General features: G+C 47.1%; 1 protein-coding gene across 1 annotated transcript; it reads right to left on the bottom strand.

Moving 5' to 3' along the window:
* Positions 1 to 526: 526 nt before the first annotated feature.
* On the bottom strand, positions 527 to 25,641 carry SUPT6H (SPT6 homolog, histone chaperone and transcription elongation factor; the record flags this gene model as incomplete). Its single annotated transcript, XM_084239055.1, has 36 exons — positions 527 to 713; positions 1,023 to 1,210; positions 1,666 to 1,832; positions 1,925 to 2,002; positions 2,256 to 2,368; positions 4,028 to 4,152; positions 4,312 to 4,425; positions 5,257 to 5,495; positions 5,887 to 6,082; positions 8,518 to 8,658; positions 9,487 to 9,629; positions 9,985 to 10,132; positions 10,622 to 10,829; positions 11,950 to 12,077; positions 13,549 to 13,716; positions 13,795 to 13,932; positions 14,219 to 14,354; positions 14,559 to 14,635; positions 16,670 to 16,787; positions 16,887 to 17,026; positions 17,444 to 17,639; positions 17,829 to 17,983; positions 18,161 to 18,311; positions 18,397 to 18,526; positions 19,016 to 19,114; positions 19,263 to 19,411; positions 21,128 to 21,270; positions 21,459 to 21,548; positions 21,886 to 22,002; positions 22,241 to 22,342; positions 22,722 to 22,995; positions 23,609 to 23,693; positions 23,935 to 24,127; positions 24,448 to 24,524; positions 24,613 to 24,771; positions 25,533 to 25,641. The coding sequence occupies 36 exons, from the start codon at positions 25,639 to 25,641 to the stop codon at positions 527 to 529; spliced, it is 5,181 nt and encodes a 1,726-aa protein (XP_084095181.1).

Here is a 25,641-nt window from a genome sequence, read left to right as displayed (position 1 = left end):
GTTAGCACTGCTCCCCTTTGTCCCCTTTGTCCTGCTTTGACAGCCACCCAAGCTGTTGGCATCAGGATCAGAAATACTTTCCCTCCTCTCCCTCCTGCCCCTAACTGAATAAATAGCATCCCTCTCCCCACAGGAGTCGGGGGAGACTCATTGTGCTGAGCTTGGTGCCCCTGTTACAGCCCAAAGTCAGGTGAGGGCAGAAGCTCAAAATGGCTTGTAGGGAGTAAAATACAAAACAGTTCCACTCTCATTTTCATTTCTCTCTCCTTCCTCCCTGTCACACTCCCCTCTCAGCCTGGTCCCAGGACAGGCAGCCGGTGAGGACCCAGAGCGGGAGAATTGTCGCCTAGTGTAAACTGAGCTTGAGTTCGAAAGGCCATCTAGCCTGTCACCCATCCAGGCCGACTACCAGAGAACGTCAATTCACTCCACTTTATGGACAGAAAGGGAGGGGCAGGGAGTGAGGCAGTGGGTGGCCGGGCCTCTCCCAGCCACAGAGGTGACCAGAGTCCTAGAAGCAAGACCCCTACCGATCCATCTCGTCCAGGAGTGGGGTGGCATCGCCAGCAATGGACATGGGGGTGCTCTCGATCATGGGGCTGGGGGAGGGCCGAGGCGTCAGCCGCTGCTTCTGTTTCCGCCGTTCTGCCTCCTTCTCCTGCAGCCACTGTTCTGCCATTTTCCCCCAGTCGATGGCTGCGTGGCTGTTGGACCTGGAAGGGAGGTCTTTGAGATAGGGACTCTCCAGGGGTTTACCAGAAGAAAGCCTTCCCACCAGTAATTGTTAAGTACCCACCCCTGTAGCAGTGGCCCTCACACCTATGGGCAGCAGCCCCTCTCGCTGGGTGGGCCTGCTGCCACACTGCTGTCTTCCATCTTCCCCCAGAAAGCATTCGTCCTAGGGACAGCCCCTGGATTGTGACTCTCAGAAGATCCAGAGCCCCCACCTATGCTAAGCCCCGTGGTCTTCTGACAACTTGCGCCCACTAAGAACCTGTTTTGAGCCCCATAAATATACTTACTTTGGCTGTTGCTGCCGTTGCCGGGAGCTGGAGGAGGGTTGGGGCTGGGCCTGGGCAGATTGCGGGGTGGTGCTGGCCTGGAGCTGGTGGTACTGGGGTGTGGTGATGGGTTGGCTTGGGGTGGTGTAGGAGTAGCTGGGAGTCATTAGTGGGGTGGCCACTGGCTGCTGGGCTGGCGTTGGGAACACCTGGAGATGGGTGAACAGTTAAATGGGGATTGCTTCTGGGCTTATCTGGCCATGATGTGAATTTCTGGCAAATTCAAAATTTGGGTCCAGCAGAGTTTTCTGGCTGAACTCCCTGACAGTGTGTGGTTCTGAGCATAAAGGGAGGCCAGTGGGATGAGACCTGGCACAACAGAGCCTACTAGCCCTGTCCACTCGAGGATTTTAGTGGGTTAGGGCTCCAAAGACCCCAAAAGACTCTGTAGAAAGGTCTTATTCCCTGCCCCCTCAGGCAGGTCCAAGGGAAAGGAACATCTGTGGGAGATGGTGCCCAAGGGCATGGCAGCCCTGATTGTGTATGTGAAGTCCTCTGTGGTGGGCACTGCCAGAGCATAGTGGGGTGGACATGGGCTGGGAAGAGAGGACTGTTCCCTTTTTACCTCCCGCCGCCTCCCACCCTGCCCCGACAAGCAACGTACGTGGTAAGCACTGCTACCCCCTCCACTGCCGCCATAGCCATACTGGCTGGAGGCCCACTGGGCTGGGGTGGTGTTAGGGTTCTGTCCTTGGCCTGTCACAGCAGCAATGGCACTGAACATCTGCGAGGTCATGTTCTGGGGCAAAGCGTTCACAGCCCGTGTCAGGTCTGTAAGCACACAGGGAAGGATGGGCACATTAAAGGAGACGGTCTTTCTAGTTCCACCCTCTGAACAACAGTCCCTGGTATGAGCTCCTCACCAGCAAGATTGATGTTGGCTGGAGTAGCATTGATAGAAGCAGGTGTCCTGGTTCTGCTGCTGCTACTGGGGGTGATGCCTGTACGAAATGGCCAGAGTTGGTTATGTCCCACCAGAAGCCTACTTTGGGTTTCCAATTAGGAGGTTGAAGGAAGTAATGAGATGGATACTGAGGAAGGGAAACTGCACAAGCTCCCTAATGCTGAGAATTTAAGAGAATGAGTGAGCCAGCTGTGGCAACTGCCTCCCACAGAAGGCCTGGGATTACCTTGCCTTGGGCCTTTTGGTGTCTTCCCAACTATACCCCAGAAGTCAGGGAGAGCAGCACTTACCTGGTACAGGATCCTGGTAATGATCCTTAAACCATCTGAAAAGTCCATTTACAGTTGGGAAGATTTGGCCCCGGTACCGGAATCCTTCAGGAGTCACCGTTACATATTCTATCCTGAGATTTTGGAAGGAAATGGGCATCAGATACCCTGTGGGTCTAGCTGTGAGAGTGACTAGAACAGAGCTTCACTCTATGCAGTAGCCATATAGGGTGCCTGGGGAAAGGCGAGGAGCCAGCCAGTCCCTGACTCAGAAAAGGAAGATGCTCTCTGACTGAGTGTCCCCAGCCAACGCCAGGAGTCAGCAGCTCCTGCCGTGCCATGTACAGGCTGCTGGAGGAAGGCTTACTGGTGCTGGGCTACCATTCTGGGCTCTTCACGATGGGAACACACTACAGGTACATGTGAGACTGAGGTCATACAATATCAGGGTTAAAGGGTCTCCCGGGGGCAGCAAAACATAAGGCCCCTTGAGCTAGAATTGGGAAGTGCCCCTGGAAGGTGTTAGTCTACCCTATTCAACACTGCAGAACAGAGAGTGGCTAAGAGGATGGCCTGAGTTCAGACCCAGTTCTAGTTCCTCTTGGCTTTGCCACTCACCACTATGTGACACTGTGCCAAATCACTAAACCTGAATCTCAGCTTCACAGGTAAAATGAGGATAACAGAACTCAAGTCTATAGATGGATGTGAGAAATTAAGTACACACAGAACACAGCAACGCCTAAAACAAGGCTGTGCTCAGTAAAGGACAGCTAACAACAGCCTACAAACAATACTAAATATGGCAAAATTCTCATTTATATTACACCTGCTTCTTAAATCTTCTCAAATGTTATATATTCTGCAACACAAGGAGTCTGTACCCCTTTTTCAAAGGGAAGCTGTATTGTGTTGCTCAGCTCCTGGTTAAAGGTCTTCCCGTTTGCTCAATTGTCAATTGTTCCTCAGGGGACAACTCTCCACCCCTGCCCTGACTGCCATCTTCTGGATACATATTGGTGAGTCAGAAAAGGATTCTCAGAAATGAGCACAATATTCTAGATGTGCCCAAGATGGTGTGGGGTGCAGAGTCTAGCGCTGCTTGTCATCTGGCCAATGGGTCCTAATATAGTCTAAGAGATGCCATCATATGCAGGCAGCATTGGGATAAGAGCAGAAATACAAAGGCCTTGGCCAAGGGCCAGAGAGAGAACGGGGGCAGAGAGATAGGGATGGTTATCAGCCTGGGTGACAGGCACAAAGAAAGCAAGTCTAAGGAAACTGGAATTTGTGAGCATTGCAGAGACCCAGATAAAGGAGGACATAGGAAGGCCGGTCGTACATAGAAAATAGTAGATCAGGATGATGGAGGTAGAAGAGATGCTGTCCTGGCCCAGCCCTAACTCACAGGCAGAAGCCAGCATGCTACATAACAGTGCCCCTCCATGTGCTGAAAGCCCCCGTGAGGGCGAAGCAGAGGGGAGAGGAGACACTGGAGTGCTGGCCCCATCTCCGCCCACATGATGAGAGTGTCTGGTGATTTCCACCACTCCCTGGAGGAGAGAAGAGGTGCGGGGAACTCCTTTTCACAGGATTGACGACAGCGCCTTTCTTAGTAAATCTCTGCCTTTTGCCTCTGAATTATCACTCTTTCCCACATCTCCAATCTCCACTTCTGTTCTAAACAGACAAGAGCAGTCAAGCAGACCCAGAGAGAGTATTGTTCCGGGGACCTCTAACGCCCCTGCTACCATCTCTGTGGAATCCAGCACTTTTTCAGCACTAGTGCTCACCTGGGCTTACCCCGGGGCTGGTATCCCAGCAGGAACTTGCCGGGCAGTTCCTTGCAGGCACAGATGAAATAAGGGATGAAGGTGGGTTTCTCCTTCTTAGTTTTGATGAGCAGCTCCTCTAATTTCTGGGGGTAGAATAATGGGGAAAGATTGGGATAGTAGCATGCTTGGTAGACAATGTCTGGGGCACACATGACGTGCACTTGCTTCACCAGCTTAGCATCCAAAACCATACACCCCTAAGTGACCAAGAGATGTCCTTCCTTGCAGGGCCCTGGGCTTACCTTACGGTCCCCACCACTGCAGTCCTGATAATACTTGTGGTTCAGAAGGTCCCGGGCAAAGGATGCCATGGGTTGGACATATCGGGCAACAATCTCATCCAAGTCTTCAAATTCCTATGGGAGTAAGTAAGGTAAAGACCCACGTCTTGTCCAGAGCTGAGATTCCTGGATATGACTTAAAATTTACCTGAAATAGAATCCTGCTGTAGCCTCACTCCATTGCAAAGTCCCCCCAACTGATTGATCTGTTTGAATTATGTTCTAATTTATTACCTTTTTTTTTTATAAAAAAGATGTATTTATTTATGCATATAAGAACTAGGGTGCAGGCCATAGGTGTAGGGGGTGAGAAGATTAACCAGAGACAGAGTGGGGAGCAGAGCAGGCAGATCTACTGAAATACACTGCTGAGAGGAGCAGCAGGTGAGACAGCAGAGGTCTGCTGCACCATGTGGATTGGCTCCCTGGCCGGGAATCGAACTCCTGCTGCAGTGGCTGCCGACAGCTTGATAGTGCTGCGACTTAACCCCTCGCGCCATCAGGGAGGCTCCCCTAATTTATTATCTTATAGGGAACAAAATACTTTAAATTATAACCTCAATTCTTCCTTGGTGCTGAGAACAGTAGGGAACTTCCCAAATTTATGCCCACTGGAAACAGGCCAGAAAAACTTGATGTGCTTCATGTGTACCTGTGTGTGCATTTCTCCTCTTCCTTAACTGGCTCTAAGGAGTGTATTTTAAAATTTGGAGGAGAAGCAAAGAGGGGCAAAATAAACAAAATTGTTATCAAACGACTCATTTCATAAATAACTTCCAGCTTCCTTGCTAGTGTAGCTAAAACATATGCAATGCATACAAGTTACTACCGTCAGGTGAAAGCAGTCAGAAATGGCTTGTTTCTGGAAGGCCTGAGGATGGAAAGTGGGCAGGGGCTGCCTCTCACCTCACTGTTGATCCATAGGGTGGCTCCCAGGCTGAAGGCATTTTCCTTGCCCTCTTCCCGTACGTCCACATGCTGGTAGATACCGTCACTGACCTTCCAGGTCACGGTTAGGTGATTCTCCCCCTTGCTGCTCGGTCGAATGATCACATCACCCTGGTCCATGGTCTCCATCATCTTTTCTGCTTGCTTGAAATTTATATTATGGAAGGATGGGTGTGCGATCACTCGCTTGATGTATGCTGAAAAGGGCAGGAAAGAAGTACAGGTTAGGTGATAGGAGCTGACGGCAATGACATAAACCATGGCTTAATTTCTGACCCTCTATCAAATCCTGCGACTCTTTCACCCTCTCTGGGGCTGGATTCTCTGATGTGAAGAATGTGGTAACCTGGTTTCCTAGGGTGTTGAGAGTCACAAGTTCTTTAGTCAAGAAAATGTGACCCAAGGACACCCTGGCTTTCAGTTCTGCCAATGATTCCCTTTCATGATGTCTATGGGCCTCAGCACCTCAAAAAAGAGTATGTGCCTCCACCAAGAGGCTGAGCAGGGATACAGCCTTGAGCACACACATTCTACAGAGGGAGAGCTGGCAAGGTTGGGGTGCACAGGCATGGAGGTGGGCAGACTCACTGGTCCGCTGCTGCTTCCGCTTCATGTCCTCCTCCTGCTTGTGGTCTGCTGCTTCGGCATCAAAATCATAGTAGGTATCCTTGGGCAGCTTCCACTCATTGTTCCTGTCCATGAGATCTGAGGTGCGGCAGGTCAGATCTGCGCTAAACTTCTCGATGTCAATCTTCATGATACGGCAGTGAACAGTCATTCCCACCTAGATCCACAGAACATTTGAGCTGGAAGGGACAAAGATGATCTAGCCCGATGCCCTATTTTATATGAGAAACCAAAGTCCAGGCAGAAAGGTGGAGTCACTTGCCCAAAGTCAGCCAGCCGATTAGAAATTCGGACTTGAGACTTACCTACAGACTGCAGGTGGCACCCCCACTGATGTCTCCCACCCTAGGCATGAAAACCAACTATAGTCTACTGGGACTTACCCTACCATCGGCACTACTCTTTTCTATAAAGTTGCCTGATAACTGCCCCCAGGGAGCAATCAGCATCTGGCTGCTCTTTCTGGAGGTTTGGAGGGAAAGCAAAATAGTAATTTTTTGAACTCACCCCTGATGCAAACCCTTCTGTCTAAACAGTGGCAATAGTTAGTTAGTTACTCCCATGACTTTCCTTTAGAAAATCTCCTTGCTTCACTTAACAAGATGTCTTTCCCTAGCCTTCCTGAGTCCACAGTTCTCAGGGGTTCACAGCACTTAAGATTCAAAGGGGCCTCTCTGGTGGCGCAAGGGGTTAATACACCACACTATGAAGCTAGCCACAGCCAAAGCAGCATGAGTTTAATCCCTGGCCTTGGCCCAGCAGACCTCTCATATCTTGCCCGCTGCTACCCTCAGCAGTGTATTTTAGCACATCAGCCTGTTCTGCTCCCCACTCTGTCTCTGGTGAGTCCACCAACCTCCCACATCTCTGGCCTGCACCACAGCTCTTGTATGCATAAAGTCTTACAAAAAAAAAAAAAAATCAGAGAATTTGGGGCCTCCCTGGTGGCACAGGGATTAAAGTTGCAGCGCTATCAAACCATCACCAGCCACTGCAGCATGATCTCCGGCCAGGGAGGTGACCCACATGGTGTAGCAGACCTCTCCTGTCTCGCCTGCTGCTCCCCTCAGCAGTATGTTTCAGTAGATCTGCCTGTTCTGGGCCTCCCCAGTGGCGCAGCAGGTTGAGCATAGCACTGTGAAGCTGTCTGCAGCCTTGGTAGCGTGGGTTTGATTCTAGGCCGGCCAGGGAGAGACCCACATGGTGCGGCAGACCTCTCCTGCCTCTCCCGCTGCTCCCCTCAGCAATGTTTTTGGCCCGTCTGCCTGTTCTGCTTCCCCACTTTGGTGAATCCTCTCACCTTCCCACACCACTGGCCTGTACCCCCAGCTCTTGTATAAATAAATGAATCTTAAAAAAAAAAAAAAATCTGCCTGTTCTGCTCCCCACTCTGTCTCTGGTGAATCCTTTGACACTTCCGCCCCCCGCACCTCTCTGGTCTACACCCCATAAACAAATAAAAATAAATCTTTAAAAAAAAAAAAAAAATCAGAGCGGGCCTCCCTGGTGGCACAAGGGGTTGAGAGACAACCTATGAAGCTAGCCACAGTATGAGTTTGATCCCCAGCCAGGGAGCTACCCACATGGCACAGCAGACCTCTCCTGGCTTGCCCGCTGCTCCCCTCAGCAGTATATTCGATAAATCCACCTGTTCTGCTCCCCACTGTCTCTGGTGAATCCTCTCATCCCCCGCACCTCTGGCCTGTACCCCAGTTCTTGTATGCATAAATAAATCTTTTTTTTTTTAAAGATTTATTATACATACAAGAGCTGGGGTACAGACCAGAGGGGTGTGTGTGTGTGTGTGTTGGGGGTGTGTGTGTGAGAGGTTCACCAGAGACAGAGCGGGGAACAGAACAGGCAGATCGACCGAAGTGCACGGCTGAGGGGAGCAGCTGGTGAGTCAGAAGTCTACTGTGCCATGTGGGTTGCTCCCTGGCTGCCAGGGATCAAACTCATGCTGCAGAGGCTGTGGACAGTTTCATACAGGTTGTGTCTTAATCCTTATGCCACCTGGGAGGTCCTAATTAAATAAATCTTAAAAACAAACAAACAAAAAAAAAAAAACCCAGAAAATTTGGCAGAGCTGGCATTCACTAAATGATACCTTGAAAAGGCACCTGGATTTCCCTGAAAATACGAAGGTAAGGTTTCTTTTCCTATCAGGTTGTGAGATTGGAAACAATATATCATAAATGCCAAGTGTTGGTATCTACAGGCTTCATGATAAATGGTAGCTACAGCACAACACTAGAACAGAAAGGGAGCTTAGCTTTTCTGGTTCACAGCATGTAATGCTGGGCTCTGCTTCCTGCCTGCTGGGCTGAACCACAGCTTACCACACAGGAAGAGAGCCCTCTAGCAAAGGGCTGATACCGTGATGAAATTTCACAAAGGCAGTGAACAAAAGCTGCTACTCATTTAGATGCTTCTCATCCCGGCTTCTTTCACTGATTATAAATCCTCCCTGAAATTCTCCCCACCAGCAGTCACTGGGAACTGGCCCTAACTGGGGAAAATTCAAAATTGAAGAGAGTTGGACTTGGGCAGCTAAAAACTGCTCTCAATCCTTTAGTCCAGTTATTCAACTACCTTCACTCGTTCCTCTGGCCGCTTTACCACTTTGTCACTGAGGAATTTGGTGGGGATGAAGCCGGTGACACCATTGTCTAGCCGTGTTTTGACACCGATGGCCTGGCCTGGGCATGAACCACTATCAAAGTGGTTCCAGACCTGAAGAGAGCATTAAGAGAGGAGCTTGATCATTAAGATTATGGAGATCACACATGCAATTTATCTTACCACAGACATCTGGTATGATGTGTGAAAACCCAATGACTCAGTCACCCAACAACACTGAATTTGAACATTCCCAACGTTCCTTGACTCATAACTGATAACACCACAGGTCATCGATACCATCTTTTATGTTAATTTAATCTGTGTGTCCCTCCAGCAGCAAATGAGGCTCCACACTATCGTTTTGTTCTGACCAGTGGGTATATCTGTGTCACTCTCCTTGGAATAACTCATTTCAATGATCTGGGAGCCCCTCAAGCTTTCTTATATTCTGAACAAATAGCATCAGCTTCTTTTAGTGGGTAAAGTGGAAAAAGGGTTTCTTTCAGTCTTCATAACAACATTTGGAAAACCAAGAAAAATCTTAAAGGGTAGCTTTAATGATTTCTGACCATCAGAAAGGACGATGTCTAGAATGTGGGAAAAATTAAAATGTGAGAATGAAAAAGGGAGCCTATAGATATCTTCTAACTAGAATATATAGGGACCCTGTTCCGACTCCCTAGGTGAGAAATGTATGTCCGCATGTCTCTAAAACGTTTGAGCTCGATCACCAGGGAATGAGCCAGAATAAAAGCAAGCATGCAGATAATTCCTGACAGACATACAGATGGACTTCACTTTAGACCTATACGTGTTTTAGCCCTCTTCCTTCTTTGTGTATTTACCTTCTTTGTGTAAGAGCATGACCTAACTCTTTTCTAGGGCACTGAGACCATCGATTAAAAAGATTACCGACCATGGTAACACTGTAGCACATACCTCACTGAGTTCAGGGAAATTGTCCTGCTGACAGAAGGGGCATTGCCATAGCCCTGTCTCGTCATTGCGGATTGCCTGATCATAGCTCTCACCCTGTGGACGCCTGTGAGCAATGCCAGTGACGTTGCAGATGATGAGTTTTCCTGGAAGAAGGGCGAGAGGAGGACAGAGCAGGGAAAAGAATGAGGAAGAAGCTACAAGTATTGGAGATGTGACTCTCCACTGATTTCCTTCACATCATTGGGAAGGGAGCTTTTCCTCTGATTTAATGATGGGGAAAAGAGACATACAAGAGGATTCTGCAGCAGGTTCAACAAATAATTTCACCTTGAATTCAGCTTTGACTTCCAGTCCAGAGCTCTATTATCTTTTCAAAAAAACTCCCAATACAAACCTGACTCATTCTGTTGCAATTACTGCCTGGTGTGACTGTTACAGTAAATGTACCCTCCACCTCTACATATCCTCCACCAACTTAAAAACAGATTCAGAATTTACCAATGTAGAAGGTCTCTGGTGTTTCTTTGGTTAACATATTGAAAATTTCCTCTGTGTTGGGAGAGCGGTAGGCCGTCCGGAGGTCTTTATACCGACAGCTCAGCTCCGCCCGGATGTCGTACAGGGTGATGTGTTTGTCACCATAGCCCTGGGGAAGAAGCCCATTAGAAGAGCCTTGAAACCTCTCCCCAGCCCGAGTCATGAGGTGTTTCAATAAAAGGAGTAGGTCCGCTGGCTCCTGTCAGGGCTATTTTCCCCCTAAATATTTACTAAAGGAAATTTTCAAACTTCTTTGCATGTAACACTCTTCTATAACAAAAATGCATCATAGAACTCCAATTTGTAAAACACACTGTTGGAAAGGAGGAAAAAGGGCCCAGAAGGAAACTCTGCTACTGACCCTCCTATGCCCTCCCGCTGCTTGCAATAACTAGAGTAGTCTCTCAGACTCCTTGGCCTCTTAAGCAGATGGAAAACTTCCTTGAGAAACCTGGCACAGCATGGACAGGAAAAGAGAGGCTCAGATCTCCCACACCAGCAGTATTGGGGCTTTCTCTAGAGACATGCTGCCTGTGTCTTCTCCCTACTAAGCCACTAGGGATGGCTTCTGTGTCAGGCCTTTTACACTGTCACCCACCTGCCTCTCCAGTTCTTCTGCAAAGGCATCAAGGTCTAGGTCCTTGAGTCTCTCTGGGTTTTCTAAGATCTCTTCAAGGGCTCCTGCAGGGTTGGCATCCTCAGCTGATTCATCATATTCCAGAGCATCCACTGCCATTTTCCTGGCCCATTCGTAGGTCTCTGGATGGACTCGGGAGCCATCAAGGACTTCAATGTATGAGTCAGTGCTAGAGGAAAGGCAGAAAAGGGGCAGGATATAGAACGAGATACTTCTGGTAACAACCCAACTGTTCACCAATGGGGAACTAGTTAAATAAATTAGGGTACTTCCATACAATGGAATACCATACAGTCAATTAAAAAGAATGACGTAGATCTACGTGTGCTGACATGGAAAGATGGCCACGATATATTGATAAGTGAAAAATGCACTGCAAAACACTATGAATCATATGATCCCATTTTTTGTAGTAAATGGGTAGTTAGTAAATGCATAGCAAAAAATAAAATTTAAAAAAGTTGTAGTATACATCAAATTGTTATGGTAGTTATCTCTGGGGGGTGGGATTATGGGGGACACTTCCACTTTCTGCATAATATTTCTGTATGTTGAATTTTATATCATGAATGTATGAGTCTTATAATAAAACAAGCAGGGGGAAAAAGACCTTTGAGAATTTGCTGACAGCTATTTTCCCCCATAAAGCCTTCCCAGGCTGGTCTTGCCCGTGCACTCACATGGACCTATGTTATTCGTGGAGTGTTACAGCAAAGCTGGGTGGAAAATGAAGTTTTAGAACTTGAAGCCTATTTCCCCACTGATTTCCATTACTGAATGAGCAGCTATGTGCCCGTGGAAAAGATCCTCCAAAGACTGAGTTGATAACTTCTGGAGAGGAAGAGGTCAATAGTGAAGTGCAAAGTTGAAGTGAATATAACTTTCTCTCAATAACATCATCTCAAAACATATTAAAAATCTTTCCCCCTTCCTATCTCCTTATACCCCACATTTCTTTTCTCATTACTCCCACTATTCCCACCCTTACCTTGCCACAACAAACCAAAGTAACAGAAAAGTTTTTTCTTATTGAATGAAGTCTTGTGTTTTCTGCCCTAAATGTTTAAACTAAGTTGGTTCTTTTTCTCACACAAAAAAAGCTTTGCAGAGTTGAACTGATCTTTTCCATAGGTCAGAGGCTCTTGACCAAATAAAGGTTCCTGCATTTTACTTTAAAACATTTCCTAATTTAAATAGTTTGTGGCCCTTTGAGACAGCCCTAATCCCCTGAATCCCAAAGTGAAACCTAAGGAAAATTCCTCTTGGCCCACCCAGGCAGAGGGTATCACCTGTCCCCCAGGGAGGCAGTGTCGATCTTAAGGAAGCCAGCACAATTCATGAAGACTTTGGGACCCATGTGGCACATGGTGACCAGCTGGGTCCGGCTCTCGAGTCTGGTGTTGTTCTGCTTCAGGATCTAGGGGAGAGGCCTGGAGTGAGTCAAAGCAGTAGGAAGTCCCCACATTCCAGCCTGCTTTCAGATTTCTGGAAAGCCTTCCATGATGGAAACTCTGGTACCAGGCCCCAATATCTAATTGAGTACTACACCATACTTTCTGGATCTAAAAATTATTATTATTAAAGATTTATTTATTTATTTATACAAACACTGGGTACAGTCAGAAGTGTGGGAGGATGAGAGAATTCACCAGAACCAGAGCAGAGAAGAGAACAGGCAGACTGATGAGGTACACTGCTGAGGGGAGCAGCGGGCAGCAGGAGAGGTCTGCGCGCCATGTGGGACCCTCTCCTGGCGGCCGGGGATCGAACCAGTGCTGCAGAGGCTGCGGGCAGCTTTGCAACCCAGTGCTCAACCACTGCGCCACCGGGGAGGCCCTAAAAATTATTTTTAATAAACTATACATGTTTACCAAAAATAACTATACCTAATACTGAGCTTAAAAGTTAATGATAAAATGGACATTGAAGTACCCACCATACATGCTAAGAAAAAGAATATTGGGGGCCTCCCTGGTGGCGCAGCGGTTGAGCGCTGGGTTGCAAAGCTGCCCGCGGCCTCTGCAGCACCGGTTCGATCCCCGGCTGCTCCCCAGCCACCGGAGGAGGGTCCCACATGGCGCGCAGACCTCTCCTGCCGCCCGCTGCTCCCCTCAGCAGTGTGCTTCGGTCCTTCTGCCTGCTCTGCTCCCTGCTCTGGCTCTGGTGACTTCTCTCACCCTCCCGCGCTTCTGACTGTACCCAGTGCATGTATAAACAAACAAACAAACAAATAAATAAGTAAAAAAAAAGCCTCTATTAAAAAAAAAAAAAAAAGAATATTGGGGCCTCCCTGGTGGCGCAAGGGGTTAAGCAGCACTATGAAGCAATCTGCAGTCACTGCAGCATGAGTTCGATCCCCAGCTAGGGAGCTACCCACATGGCACAGCGGGCCTCTCCTGTCTCGCCCGCTGCCTGCTCCCCTCATCAGTGTATTTCAGTCTATCTGCCTGTTTTGCTCCCCACTCTGTCTCTGGTGAATCCTCTCACCCCTCCCCACCCCGTACACCCCAGTTCTTGTATGCATAAATAAAAACTAAAAAAAAAAGGAAAAAGTATTATCGATACTTTTGACAATCCTTGTATGACCCCTCTCTGATTGGAATCCTTTCTCTTCCTGAAGTTTCTGTCTAGCATCCTCTCATTCTTCTTCATCTGTTTAAATCATGGCGTAAGGCTATCTTTACCATGAGCCTCAGACAGTACAGTAGTGAAAAGCATAGCTGCCACAACCTGAGTCTGAAGTCTAACTTTAACTCTCACTGGCTGGATGACTCTGCACAAGCCACTTTACCTCTCTGACCCTGGACATTTTGTCAAATCACACTGACATAATGTAAAGGCTCAATGAAATGAAAATTTTTCTTATTTCTGATTCAACCCGATCCTACCTTCAAGAGATGGGTCCCTTTTCGAGGTCCTAGACCACAGACATATTGGATTAAGGCCTGGCTGTAAGGGTGGGCAATGGCACGATTGACATCAACCCCAACTTCATTGACTCGGTTGATAAATTCACAGTACAAGGCGTTGAGCAGCTCCTCTTTCACCACGTGTTCCTGTTAACATATAGCAGGCAGGGATAAGGTTACTGTGCCATTATGCCCACTTAGGACTGCCAGTCAAATACTACTTACCTGCAAGGGGTGAAACTTGAGACACAGGATGTCTTCATCAGAGCTGCACACCTGGGCAAACTCAATCAAAGGATCCTGTATACGTCGGGCCAGGGAGACGGCCTGTCTCAACACTGGAGGGTAATCCCGGAACTCTGCCTAGGGTCAAACAAGGGTCAACAGGGCCATAAAGTCTCCTCAGCTCCAACATCAGGAGGAAACCCAACTCTTTAAGCTTAAGTCACCTTCTGGTCTCCTGTGGGTCCCTTTTTCTGGGAATAATAAAATCTCTGGGGCTCCCAATCTGAACCATGACTGGCAAAATGGAGAACCTGGGCAAGGTAAGTGCACAGGTGCAGTCCTGTGCCCCTGTTAACCCTTTTCCCCTAGGATTTTTCCCTAGGATTGATAGCTCTCCTAGTGGAAGGTGGGGCTCCAGCATTACCTCCGATTTCTTGCTGTTCATGTAGAGAATGGCCAACTCATTGTCAACTAGCTCCACGCCAATAGAGGAAAGCTGTTGGCCTTGGTCCAGATCATGCACAATGCGCTTCACATCCTCAATCAACATCTGGGCGTCCCTGGAGGGATGAGGGGTCATGGTGGTCAGGGCTATTTCGGGATAGCTTCTCAGGGATGTACAGTCTCATGGCTGGGATGGGGACTGGGGATAGGGGTATTATTGAGGCTTCACACAGGGACATGCCCGCTGTTACAAACACCAGCTGAACAATAAGGGATGATGACTTAAAAACAGGCCTCGTGCAATGCCCTGGTGTTCCTACCTGTTTTCTCCTGCAATTGTCACCACATGAGGCTTTTTGTTCAGAAGAAATTTCTTTAGGGTATCCATGTCTTGAGTCTGGGTTGAAAGAAAACTGAAGTTGAATGGGTCTGTTGCTCCCTAAGTAGCTCGAGACCTGATGACTGATGAGACCGGAGACTAATAAAAGTTAGGGTATCTGGTCCAAGTAATACTTGTAGCCAGATCTGAAGAAAGAACTCTTAAGGAAAACATTCTTTTTTTTATTGTGAATCAAGATTGGTCTGCCTGTAATAGCCACTGGTTCTGGTTTGATCATGTAAAACAAAAAAATGGTCCCTATGCTCTTTTCAGCGAGGGTCCTTCAAAAAGGCTAACGTAGCCAAAGACTTCTTTAGCTTAAAGATGCTTAATTAGGTTTTACTACAATTCTTTTTTTTTTTTTTTTTAAATTTATACAAGAACTGGGGTGTAGGTCAGAGGCGCGGGAGGGCAAGAGAACTACCAGATATATAGCAGGGAGCAAAACAGGCAGACGGACCGAAAACACTGCTGAGGGGAGCAGTGAGCGAGATAGGAGAGGTCTGCCGTGCCCTGTGGGCATCTCCCTGGCTGGCCAGGAATTGAACCAGTGCTGCAGAGGCTATGGACAGCCCCTGCGCCAGTGCGGAGGCCCCTTACTATATTCTTTATGACACAATTTCCAGTGCTTCACACAACTGGATGTTCTTCTATAGTTTGTTGATGTCTATTTCATTTCTGGTGTTAACGTCTGCTGAAAACTAGAGTATAATAAAGTGAGGGAGACAATAGTGTTACAAAAGAACAGAGCATGGCACATAATTAAGATAAGTCATTTGCCTTATTGAGGTCACAGGAAAGTTCTCACTGGTGACATCCCATTAAGTTCCTGAACCTCCACATTATGCTGTCACTTTCCTCCTTCCTAGAAATTCTGCATGTCACTCCCTTGGTAATTTCATAAGTAGGATTCTATCCCTCTGTGCTCCCCCAAATCCAGCAGGGTTATGTAAAGGTGGCCTTCTGCATAAAAATGCCTCGTAGAGCCCGTCTTTAAACAGGATCCTCTGAGTTAGACATGATCATCACACTTTGTCTAAATAAATACTAACCAAGGGGGGGCCTTCCTGGTGGCACACGGGGTTAAGACACAACCTATGAAGCTGTCCGCTGCCATTACTGCGCAAGTTCGATCCCGGCCAGGGAGCAACCCACATGGTGTAGCAGACCTCTCCTGACTTGCCCGCTGCTCCCCTCAAAAGTGTATTTCAGTCAATCAGCCTGTTGTTTCCCTTTCTGTCTCTGGTGAATCCTCTCACCCTCCACACCTCTGGCCTGTACCCCAGTTCTTGTATGCATAAATAAATAAATCTTTAAAAAAAAAGCATCAGGCTAAAAAAAATACTAAACAAAGGGACAATGTTTGAATATTACACATCTGTTAATATTTCAAAGATCATACTTGGTTATGGTTTACTAAACATACTTGTGTCACTTTTTATATAAGCCACTGCCTAGTAGTTAGGATAATCCTGATCTCCATTTTGAGATTTATCTTTCTTAAAAAAAAAAAAAAAAAAAAAAGCAAAAAAGCAATTTTTAAAACTCAGGTAACATTGGTTTATGACACTAAATGTAATTTAGGACATAGTTTCATGCGTTTTGTTTTTTAGTAGTTGTTAAAAAATACTTTTTGGAATGGGGCTCTCACAACAAAATTGGGAGATTCCATTAAAAAAATCAGAATTATACATGAGATGAATCCAAATTCCTCTTTCCTCAGAGAGAGAGACACTGAAAGGCTACCACAGAAAAGATTGGCTTAATGCCTCTGTGGCTTTCAGCTCCTGGAACAGGCTGACCCAAATGCTGGTAAGAACAGAGGCAGTAATGGCACTTCCCAGAAGCACACAGGCTTAGGAACTGACCCCAAGCCAGATGTCAGTTCTGCACCAGAACTTGAGTGCCATCTACTGCCCCTGGAAGTGAGACTAGGGGGGTTAGTAACTAGGTCAGAGATAATAAGGGTCTTGTTGAGATCATAAACATATCACTCGCCCCATCCCCTTGAACTATAAGATGTATGCCCAGTAGCCCGTCACAGCTGCTTGCCTTCTTTTCTCGTTCTTCCTCTCTCCATGCAGTACGCCGTTTGGTAAAATGGGGCAGCCGGAGGAAGTCTGTCACTTCTCCTTCACCGTTGACCAGGGCACAGAACACAGGGTGATCTCTGACAGTCGTACAGAAAAAGAATAGTACAATAATCAGCAATGAGAGGATATTGATGAGATTAGATTAGGAAGACAGGCAGGCAGAAACAGGTAATTACCTGGCAGAGGAGAAAGCGATGCCAAGGACTCGGATGCCCTTCCCTTGGTTCTCATCCATAAAATCATCATCTTCCTCTACTTGTTGATCTGGCCGGTACGGTGCCACCCTCAGCCAGTAGTAGAGCTTTCGACTACAGGCCTGGGGAGGAAATAGCACTCTATGACCATCAGACTCACCTAGTGTGTTAAGGAAACAGACACAGGCACACGTATGTGAAAAGGTTGTATTCACATGTGCACACTGTAAGCCCTGGCAGGCTTACAACCTGAAGGTGTACTTTGGTTTTGGAATCAGAAGAGTACACAGAGGATAGCAATTAAAGAAAAGGTATATAGACTGGGGTGGTGTGGAGTGGGAGGGAAGAGGCACAGAAAAGTGGGGAGGTCTTGGTATCACCAAGGCCATGTCTCGTGCCTTTTCAGAACGTGCTCTGCTGCCCCCGGTGCTTCTCCACTGAGAATCAGATTACTCAAAAAACCCCAATAAGAGTGGGTTCCTTCATTCTCAGTCTAGTTGGGGTAAGCAACAGGACTGAAATCATGAGGTTGTCCTCACCTTTATCACATACTCTTTGGCTTCAGCCATCAGCTTGTGCTTGAGTTCCTTGGCCATCTGCACATAGAGGAACTGCTGCAACGCTCGCTCAATGGCCATGGTGCGCTGCCGGTTCCACTCTTGCACCTGGTGGCTGAACTCATCTCGGTAGTAAAACTGTTTGATCTCTTCAAAATATGTCTGATCATTGCCATAGCTGAGGAGAGACAACACTAGTGTCAGGGATGGAGAAAAGGTGACACCTAGATGTGACTACTGTGGGGGAAGCAGGGACAATGGCTTGCTCAATTGTGAAATGTGGTTCATATTCTTGTGAGACTTTTGCCTCCAGCAGACGCCGCATCAGGTCCTCCCAAAAGAGCCCCCAGCCCAGAGCTTTGCTTACCCTTCTACTCCCTTCATATCTATGCTGATGTCAATGGTGAGCAGCCCTTCATCTTCAGCCAGGCATATCTTGAGAAACTGGTCATCCCTTAGTTCTTTGACAGGCTTATTCTTTAAGTACTTGAAAGAATAAGCGTAGTGGGCTTCGTCCACATCCTGTACACACCAAGAAGGAATCATCAGCTTACACAGAGGTGGGGCTTGATTCTAGGAGAAAAGTCCACTGCTCTGCTCTGAGGCAGATAATTCAGCTAGGCATACAGGCAAGAAACTCAGTTGAATCAGATAGAGAAATGGGCCACATGTTGGATGAAAGCCCATCACCCAGCTCACCTTTCTACCTTTCTTGGTGGGGATTATATTTAGCTTGGCTCTCTCTTGAAAAGTCTGCCTCAGCACCTGCCGGACAAGGGGTTCTCGGGCAATCTGCAAGGCTACCATGTAGCGGGCACCTTCTAGCACAGCTTCTGGTGTAGGGAACTGGCTGTGGGGAAAATGGGGGAGCTGCAGGATGAGGGTGTCTTTGCCTTCAGGATCCTCCTCCTGCCAACCACCAACTGCAGTCCTACCTGCAAATATAATCCTTGGCCAATTCCAATGGCTCTGCAGGAAACTGCTCTGTTTCATGCCGCTGGTAGCTGTCCCGGAGATTTTCCCCAAATTGCTCAGGAGTAAGCCCAAACTTTTTGGCCAGGCCATCTAAAGGAAACCGGAGAGTGAAAGGTAAGGCAACAGCTGGGCCAACAAATCTCTCAGCTCCAAGTCTGAAGCAGTAATCAGGGTACTATACTTTAAGGGGGTCATGGAGGAGCAGGACCAAGATGTCCTATAGAACAACGAAATTACCTTAAATACCTGGTGGGCTATTATGAGTCAGATGATTCAGATATTTTCCATGTAATTTCTGTGCTCAAAAATTATGGTGAAAACCACAGCATAATAAAAGAACTTTGCCAAGATAGGCTAGATTCTCTTTTTTCAATCATGTGACTTTCCTGTTCCTTTAGGAATTTAGGGATAAGCTAGCCCACTATTGTGGGAGGGTGTGGGTCATAAGAACGTGGTTAGAATGGTACTGGCAATTTACTCAGCTGTCCTTTAAGTCCTCTTCCCGCCCACAAGGGACTACCAGGCAACTCCCTTTGCTCAAGGTTAGAATGCCCTGGTCATTAGAAAGCCAGTTGTTACCTAGCCCAGCACTCTGGCAGATGGTGTACATGTCTCGCCGTGAAGCCTGCTTGAGCTCTGGCCCCCTCTGCTCCTCATCTTCTGCCTCCTCACCTTCACCTGAGAAGAAAACACAAGTTAGTGCTCTAGTTTCTAGTCACTCTGATTTAGATCTGATATATGGAGAAGCCCCAAAGGGCATATCCCGGGGCATCCCTGGAGGTGCCACAAACATCAAGTCTCCTTAGTTTTCTCTTCCAGCACTCACCTTCCTCATCTCCCTCTTCCCTGACACGCTTCAGCTTCTTTCGACTGGCCTTGGCAGCATTTTGCATCTTGGGGATATCACGACCATAATAAAGCAAGAAATGGTTGTAGACATCTTTCAGCTCATCCATTGACTGTACATCCTTGAGCCTGGAGGGAAGGAATATAAGACCTCAAATGTCACCAGAGAAGAGTGTAACCTAGTTCTGCTATAAGAAAACCAATTCTCACAAGGCGAGATCCCAACTAGAATGGGTAGATGTACCCCGCAATTATTAGACACATAGAACGGCCCAGACCATGACTTGATTATCCTCTAAACAGAAATGGCGGTCGACATTTGTTAGAAGTGAAAACAAAAAGGGAGATGCAACTGAGGCAGCATATCTCTAGCAAAGTTCCAAGTCCTTGACACAGGTCGTGTTCCTCCTGCTCCTCTTTCCACACCCCACCCTGATTCTAGGCTTACCAGCTACTTTCTCATAATTGTAGCCTTATCTACATGGAATAAATGTACAAATCAGCAAACAAGAACATTCAGTCCTCTTGGCTTATTGGCAAATAAATCAGTGTCTTTTATATACCGAAACAGATATCATGAATTTGTCAGAAAAATCCCATTGGATGTATTAACAAATTGTTTTTTTTCGGGGGATGGGGGGAGGTGAGACCAATTTTATTTACAAATAAGTTTTGGAACAGCCCATGAGAAGGGGTCTATGGGCCCACCCTTGGAAAGAAAGGCCTTCATGGAGGGTAAGGCCCTCAATGGTGAGAGAACAGTGTGAGTAAGCACAGAGAGTGGCATGATGCTTGTCCTGCACTCAGCAGGTACTGGGAGAGCCTGGAGTGATGAGTGAACAGCTTTCTCAGGCAAGGGGCTGTTCTGTTTGTTTTTGCATTTGCTTTTGTTACTCACTTTTGTTAAAGTGATTCCAACAATATACATCAGTCCTGCACAGATAACACCGTCCAGCTGTAGGCCTTTCAGGTCACATCAGAAGAGACTTTTTTTTTTAAGATTTTTATTTATTTATTTATTTATTTATTTGTACACACACACACACACACACACACTGGGTACAGTCAGAAGCGTGGGAGGGTGAGAGAATTCACCAGAGCCAGAGCGGGGAGCAGAGCAGGCAGAAGGACCAAAGCACACTGCTGAGGGGAGCAGCGGGCTGCAGGAGAGGTCTGCATGCCATGTGGGACCCTCCTCCGGTGGCCGGGAAGCAGCCCGGGATAGAACCGGTGCTGCAGAGGCTGTGGGCAGCTTCGCAACCCAGCGCTCAACCGCTGCGCCAACGGGGAGGCCCAGAAGAGACTTTTTTTTAAACTTATCATTATTGTTTTTTTTTTTAATAGCTTCGAGCTTATTTATTTATTTATTTATTTTTATACAAGAGCTGGGGCACAGGCCAGCGGCATGGGAGGGTGAGAGGATTCACCAGAGACAGAGCGGAGAGTAGAACAGGCAGGCGACCAAAATGCATTGCTGAGGGGAGCAGCGGGCATGACAGGAGAGGTCTGCTGTGCCATGTGGGAATCTCCCTGACCGGGCAGGAATCAAACACACACTGCAGAGGCTGTGGACAGCTTTACAGCGCTGTGCTCAACCTGCTGCATCACTGGCGAGGTCCTACTTTTATTTATTTATGCATACAAGAAGTGGGGTGTAGGAAAGAGATGCGGGGTGGGGTAGGGTGAGAGGATTCACCAGAGACAGTGTGGGGAGCAGAACAGGTGGATTGACTGAAATACACTGCTGAGGGGAGCAGCAGGCCAGACAGGAGAGGTCTGCTGCGCCAAGTGGGTTAGTTTTGATCTGAGGGCTCACTCTTTTGGAATAAACCCTGATATCCTTACCTCTCCATGTCAGTGGTGTCCAGAGCACGGATGCCATCAGCGAGAGGTTTATCAGGGTCAGCAGAAATTTGTTCATACTGATAAGCCTGCATCTTCTCAAATAGTCGTGTTAGGTTCTCTTTGCGGATCCTCAGCTGGGTCCACTAGGACAGGGCAGGATAGGAGAGAGGACTGGTATTCAGCCTTAGAGATCCAAGGCTGTCTGTTCCTTACCCTGGGAAAGCTTGAAAGGATTGAGGGTGTTGCACTGCCACTTGGTATGTATAGGATGGCCTGGTAGTGGTGGCGCCCAATCCAGCCCACTGTTCTTGGGAACATGGATCCACATTACCTTTTCATCCCACTGCCACACCCTCCACAGGTCATTGATGTGTAACTCAGGCTCGACGTATTCTTTTCGGTAGAAGGCAATAAAAGGCACCTAGGGTGGCAAGGAGATTGTAGTCAACCAGAGAAAAGATGCAAGGATCCACTTTGCCGGAGGGGTAAGCAGCTCCAGGAAATTCAATAGTCAGAAGCTTAGCCTTCCTCATAGGCCCATCTAGGATATATGCTGTCCCCTACAGGGGAAGATACTGCTGCAGACAAGTTAGCATTGTTCTCTTGATCACTAGTGTCTCTCTTTTGGTCTTACACTTCAAGTCAAGTGAGCACTGCTGAGGACAGAAGGGGGCTCCCCACCTGACTTAGGTAGCTAGCCTTTTCTTTGTCCCCTCGCTGAATTTTAACCAATGGGCCACTGGAACTTGAGGAGCTACCTCAAAATGCTGATTTCGCATGAAGCCCAGGGCCTCTTTGATCTTCTGAATTGTGCTGGGCCCTTTTCGGCTGAAGCTACTGCTTGGCTGCCCTCGGTCCAGGTAATCACAACTTTCCTATGGTAAATAGAAAAAAGAAACAGCAACACCACTGTTACTTGTTTTGTCTTACACACAACACTGCTTCATGTTACAGGATATACTTTCAGCTGAAATCTAGAAAGATTTTTGTCACACACTTGCCCACATACAGTTCTGTACTAAACATACAGATACTTAGGGCAGGGTCAAGCAACTTCTCATTTTGATGACGTAGCTTCTGTTTCATGTCGAAACATAAAGATCTTTTAGGTACCTGCAAAGAAATGGTTGGTGTAGCAAAGGCATTCCTGTAGATCCAGTCAGCTTCTTCTTCTAGTTCATCATCTTCAGCCCCCTTGACTGGGATGGAGCGAAGCTGTGGGGGACAGGAAAATAGAATGAGACTTTGTTTCATATCACATATAGGAAAACACATACAATACTTCTGGACAAAAATGTGTTTCCCAGGCACAGTATCTTAACATTCATCAGAACAGCATCCAGAGCATCCTCCTGGCTAGAAATGGGCATATCACAGACTTTCTAAAGAGACATTTCAATACCCATAAGCAGTGCTAGAGGCAATCTTTCCTCCTTGATGAGCTGGATGCCTTGTAACCACGGTCAGATGGGGTTCAAAGCCAACTTCCTAGATATGCTTTTTGTCAGATTGTTGCTATACTGTTTCCCCACTATAACCCCAGTAGTAAGGGTGCTGAGGGCAGGTGATGGCAGATGGGTTGCTGGTTTCTTACCTGGAACCTCTCAGGCAGGTCAGTGGCTCGGATTTCATTGTCCTGATCTGTGAGGTGGCTGCTTTCCAGCTCACTGGGCTCATACATCTCAAAGATGCTCCTACGACTCACACGTTTCTTGGTGGTCTTCTTGGGGCGCACTCGGATTTCACCCTCAGCTTCATCATCCTCATACTCATATTCTTCCTCCAGTTCTTCATCATACTCATTGTACTTCTCAAATTCGTCATAGTCAAAGTCTACACCAAAAATCTCCTGGGCTTCTTGCAGTGCCCTGTGGGTGAGAGCAAGGTGCAGTGGGCTCAGATTCTGGTGAGAAAAGAAATACAGCCCCTACATATCCTTTACTTGACTCAAGGGAACTAAGGTTAAGAGGAAGGTAAATAAAGGAAATGTATTCACCATGGAATAAGGACTTAGCTGGGGGATTGTTGTGGGAAAACTTATTTATTAGAGGATAAAAAGTCCATTTTGGCACATTCAGTGACAGGGATCAAACAGCACAGAGCAGATGGGTTCATATCCTGCTTGGTGGATCCATCTTCCACATTTTAATATTCCCTTAGAGCAAAAGCTTTCTTCTAACAAAATTATACTCAGAATATGTAAGTGAATAAATAGGGAACTACAGGTAGGAGAGGAAGGCTGGAAGTTTGTCGAAGTATGACTCCACCTCACACCAACAGAGGAACTAGCCTGCAGAGAGTGCTTTCAGGGCTTCTAGGAGCAGTCTGAAACCACTGCCTCATAAAGGTTATTTGAGGCAGGGAGGCAAAATGGTTGAGAGTTGGGAATATCCCATTTTTGGCAGAGCTCTCTGACCTCCTTCTTCTTCCTGACTAACTCCACTCAGTCTTTAGCACCACCCTATTTCAGACCCCACTCACGCATCTGTGTATCCGGGAAGTTTTTTCCGCCACTTAGGTTTTTTCAGAGGCTGTCCATCATCATCCACAATGAAGTCGTCAATGTCTGAGTAGGGAAGGGAGGGGTCAGTGTTCAGAAGCAGTGGATGAGCCAAGACTAAATAAATTCAGTTTCTACTGTGTGAGTGGCCAGTGATTAAAAAAAAAGTAGGGAGATTCCCCAAAAGGAACTTCCTATGTCAAATGCCAGGAGCTGCAACTGAAGAATGGTTTCCCACCCTACATCTAGTTACCGGGATATTCTCACACTCACCCAAACACTGGCTTCCCTGTCTGATGCCACATACCTGACTCTTCATCATCTTCCTCCTCCTCCTCTGGAGGAGCCAGGGGAGCTTCCACAGCCTCTTGCCCTTCTTCCCCTTCCCCATCTTGAAAGATTTCCTCTGCAATAGCCTCTTTTTCATGTTCCTCCTTGCCATATTCCTCCTCATCATCGTCCTCGTCATCTGACATTTTTTTGACACGACGATACTTTTGCTAAGGGTGCGAAAAACTTACCTTGTCAGGGCCTGAGGGGACAGGCATTAGGACACCTGCTTTCCACTCTCCCACCTTCCTACCAGTTACCCCGATCAAGGAATAAGGGAAAGAGCATGTGGAGTGAAGCTTCAGCCTCAAGTCCCACCAATGATACTCTGGTCTTTCTCTAATAGGTACCCAGATTTGGGATCTAAAGCTAGCTTGGACAGAACAGTGAAACTGAGCAACTTTCTTTTCTCTGATGTCCCTCAAACTGTTCTGAATTTCAAGGACTTTTTTCTTCACCTCCAGTGACAGCAATAATGAATGACACTTACTCCTCTTTTCACTTTGACACCCAAATTCTCTTCAATGAGGTCAAAATCATCATCCTCCAGGCGGTCGTCAAAAGATGCTAGAGAAATAAAAATGTTACCCATGGTTATCCTTCTCCACTGCAACTTCCACCCCAGTCTCACTTGACCTGAGGAGACACCACTCACTGCGTTTTCTCTTCTTATGGCCAACGTCATCTTCCGAATCGCCAGAATCACTACCCTCATCCTCCTCCCCTTCATCTTCGTCATCGTCGTCATTGATAAAGCCTTTCAGGTTGCCTTGCTCATCCTGATCATCTAGGTTCTCCTCCTCTTCCTCCTCATCTGGAAAGCAAACATGTCTGAGGCATGGAGTTGGGAAACAAACTGGGGTTAGGGCAGGGTCACTAGATGAACTGAGATTTCCTTTTTGTTCTGAGCCTAGCAACCTGGCTGCTATGTTAACTCCTCTGCCTCACCTAAATGTGCAAAAACATGATCACTGACATAGAGCAGCTGTATGTGGAGAGGAAGGTCTTCTTTTATAATAACAATCTGTCTTTAGGATGATTTTCCTTTGGCTCTTTACCATCATTACCGGAGGCTTTACAGCCACCAATAACTGTTGTTTTCCTCTGAGTTTATAAACTCAGCAGCTATATTCCTTCTTTCACCCATAATTGTTGTTTTGATAAAACTTCTATTTCCCCTCCTGCTTTTAAGGCTATTTCATGGCTCTATTCTGTTGACAATGGTTGGGTTTGGCCAGAGAAATATGAAACTAGCGTTATAAATACCAACATTCTTAGATCTCTAAAAGACCAAAAAGATTACATAGGTACTTACTCATTGGTTTACTGACTCTTCCCCTCCCACTAATGTTAACTCTATGATAGCTGGGTTTTATTTTGTATTTCTAATTCTAGGCACAGAGCATACAGCAGACACATGCTCAGTAAATATTTTTTATGAATGACTGAAAATTCTCAAGCTGGTACCTCAGGTGTGATTAAATCCTGGACTCAGTCTGAGCCTCTCATTAGCAAGAATCTAACCATCCAAAGATTAGCAACAGCAGGGAGAAGCTCGAGGCTGGAACCCCTTACCATCATCCTCCTCTTCCACAAATTTCTTGGTGACTCGGGGCACCACCTCGCCGTCATCGTTGTATTCTTCCTCAGATTCCTCTGCCTCACTTTCCACAAAATCAGACAT

Source organism: Talpa europaea (assembly GCF_964194135.1).
Source record: "Talpa europaea genome assembly, chromosome: 7".
NCBI classification, from domain to species: domain Eukaryota; kingdom Metazoa; phylum Chordata; class Mammalia; order Eulipotyphla; family Talpidae; genus Talpa; species Talpa europaea.
Note: the sequence above shows the minus strand (reverse complement) of the source record. Positions and strands in the feature narration are given on the sequence as shown.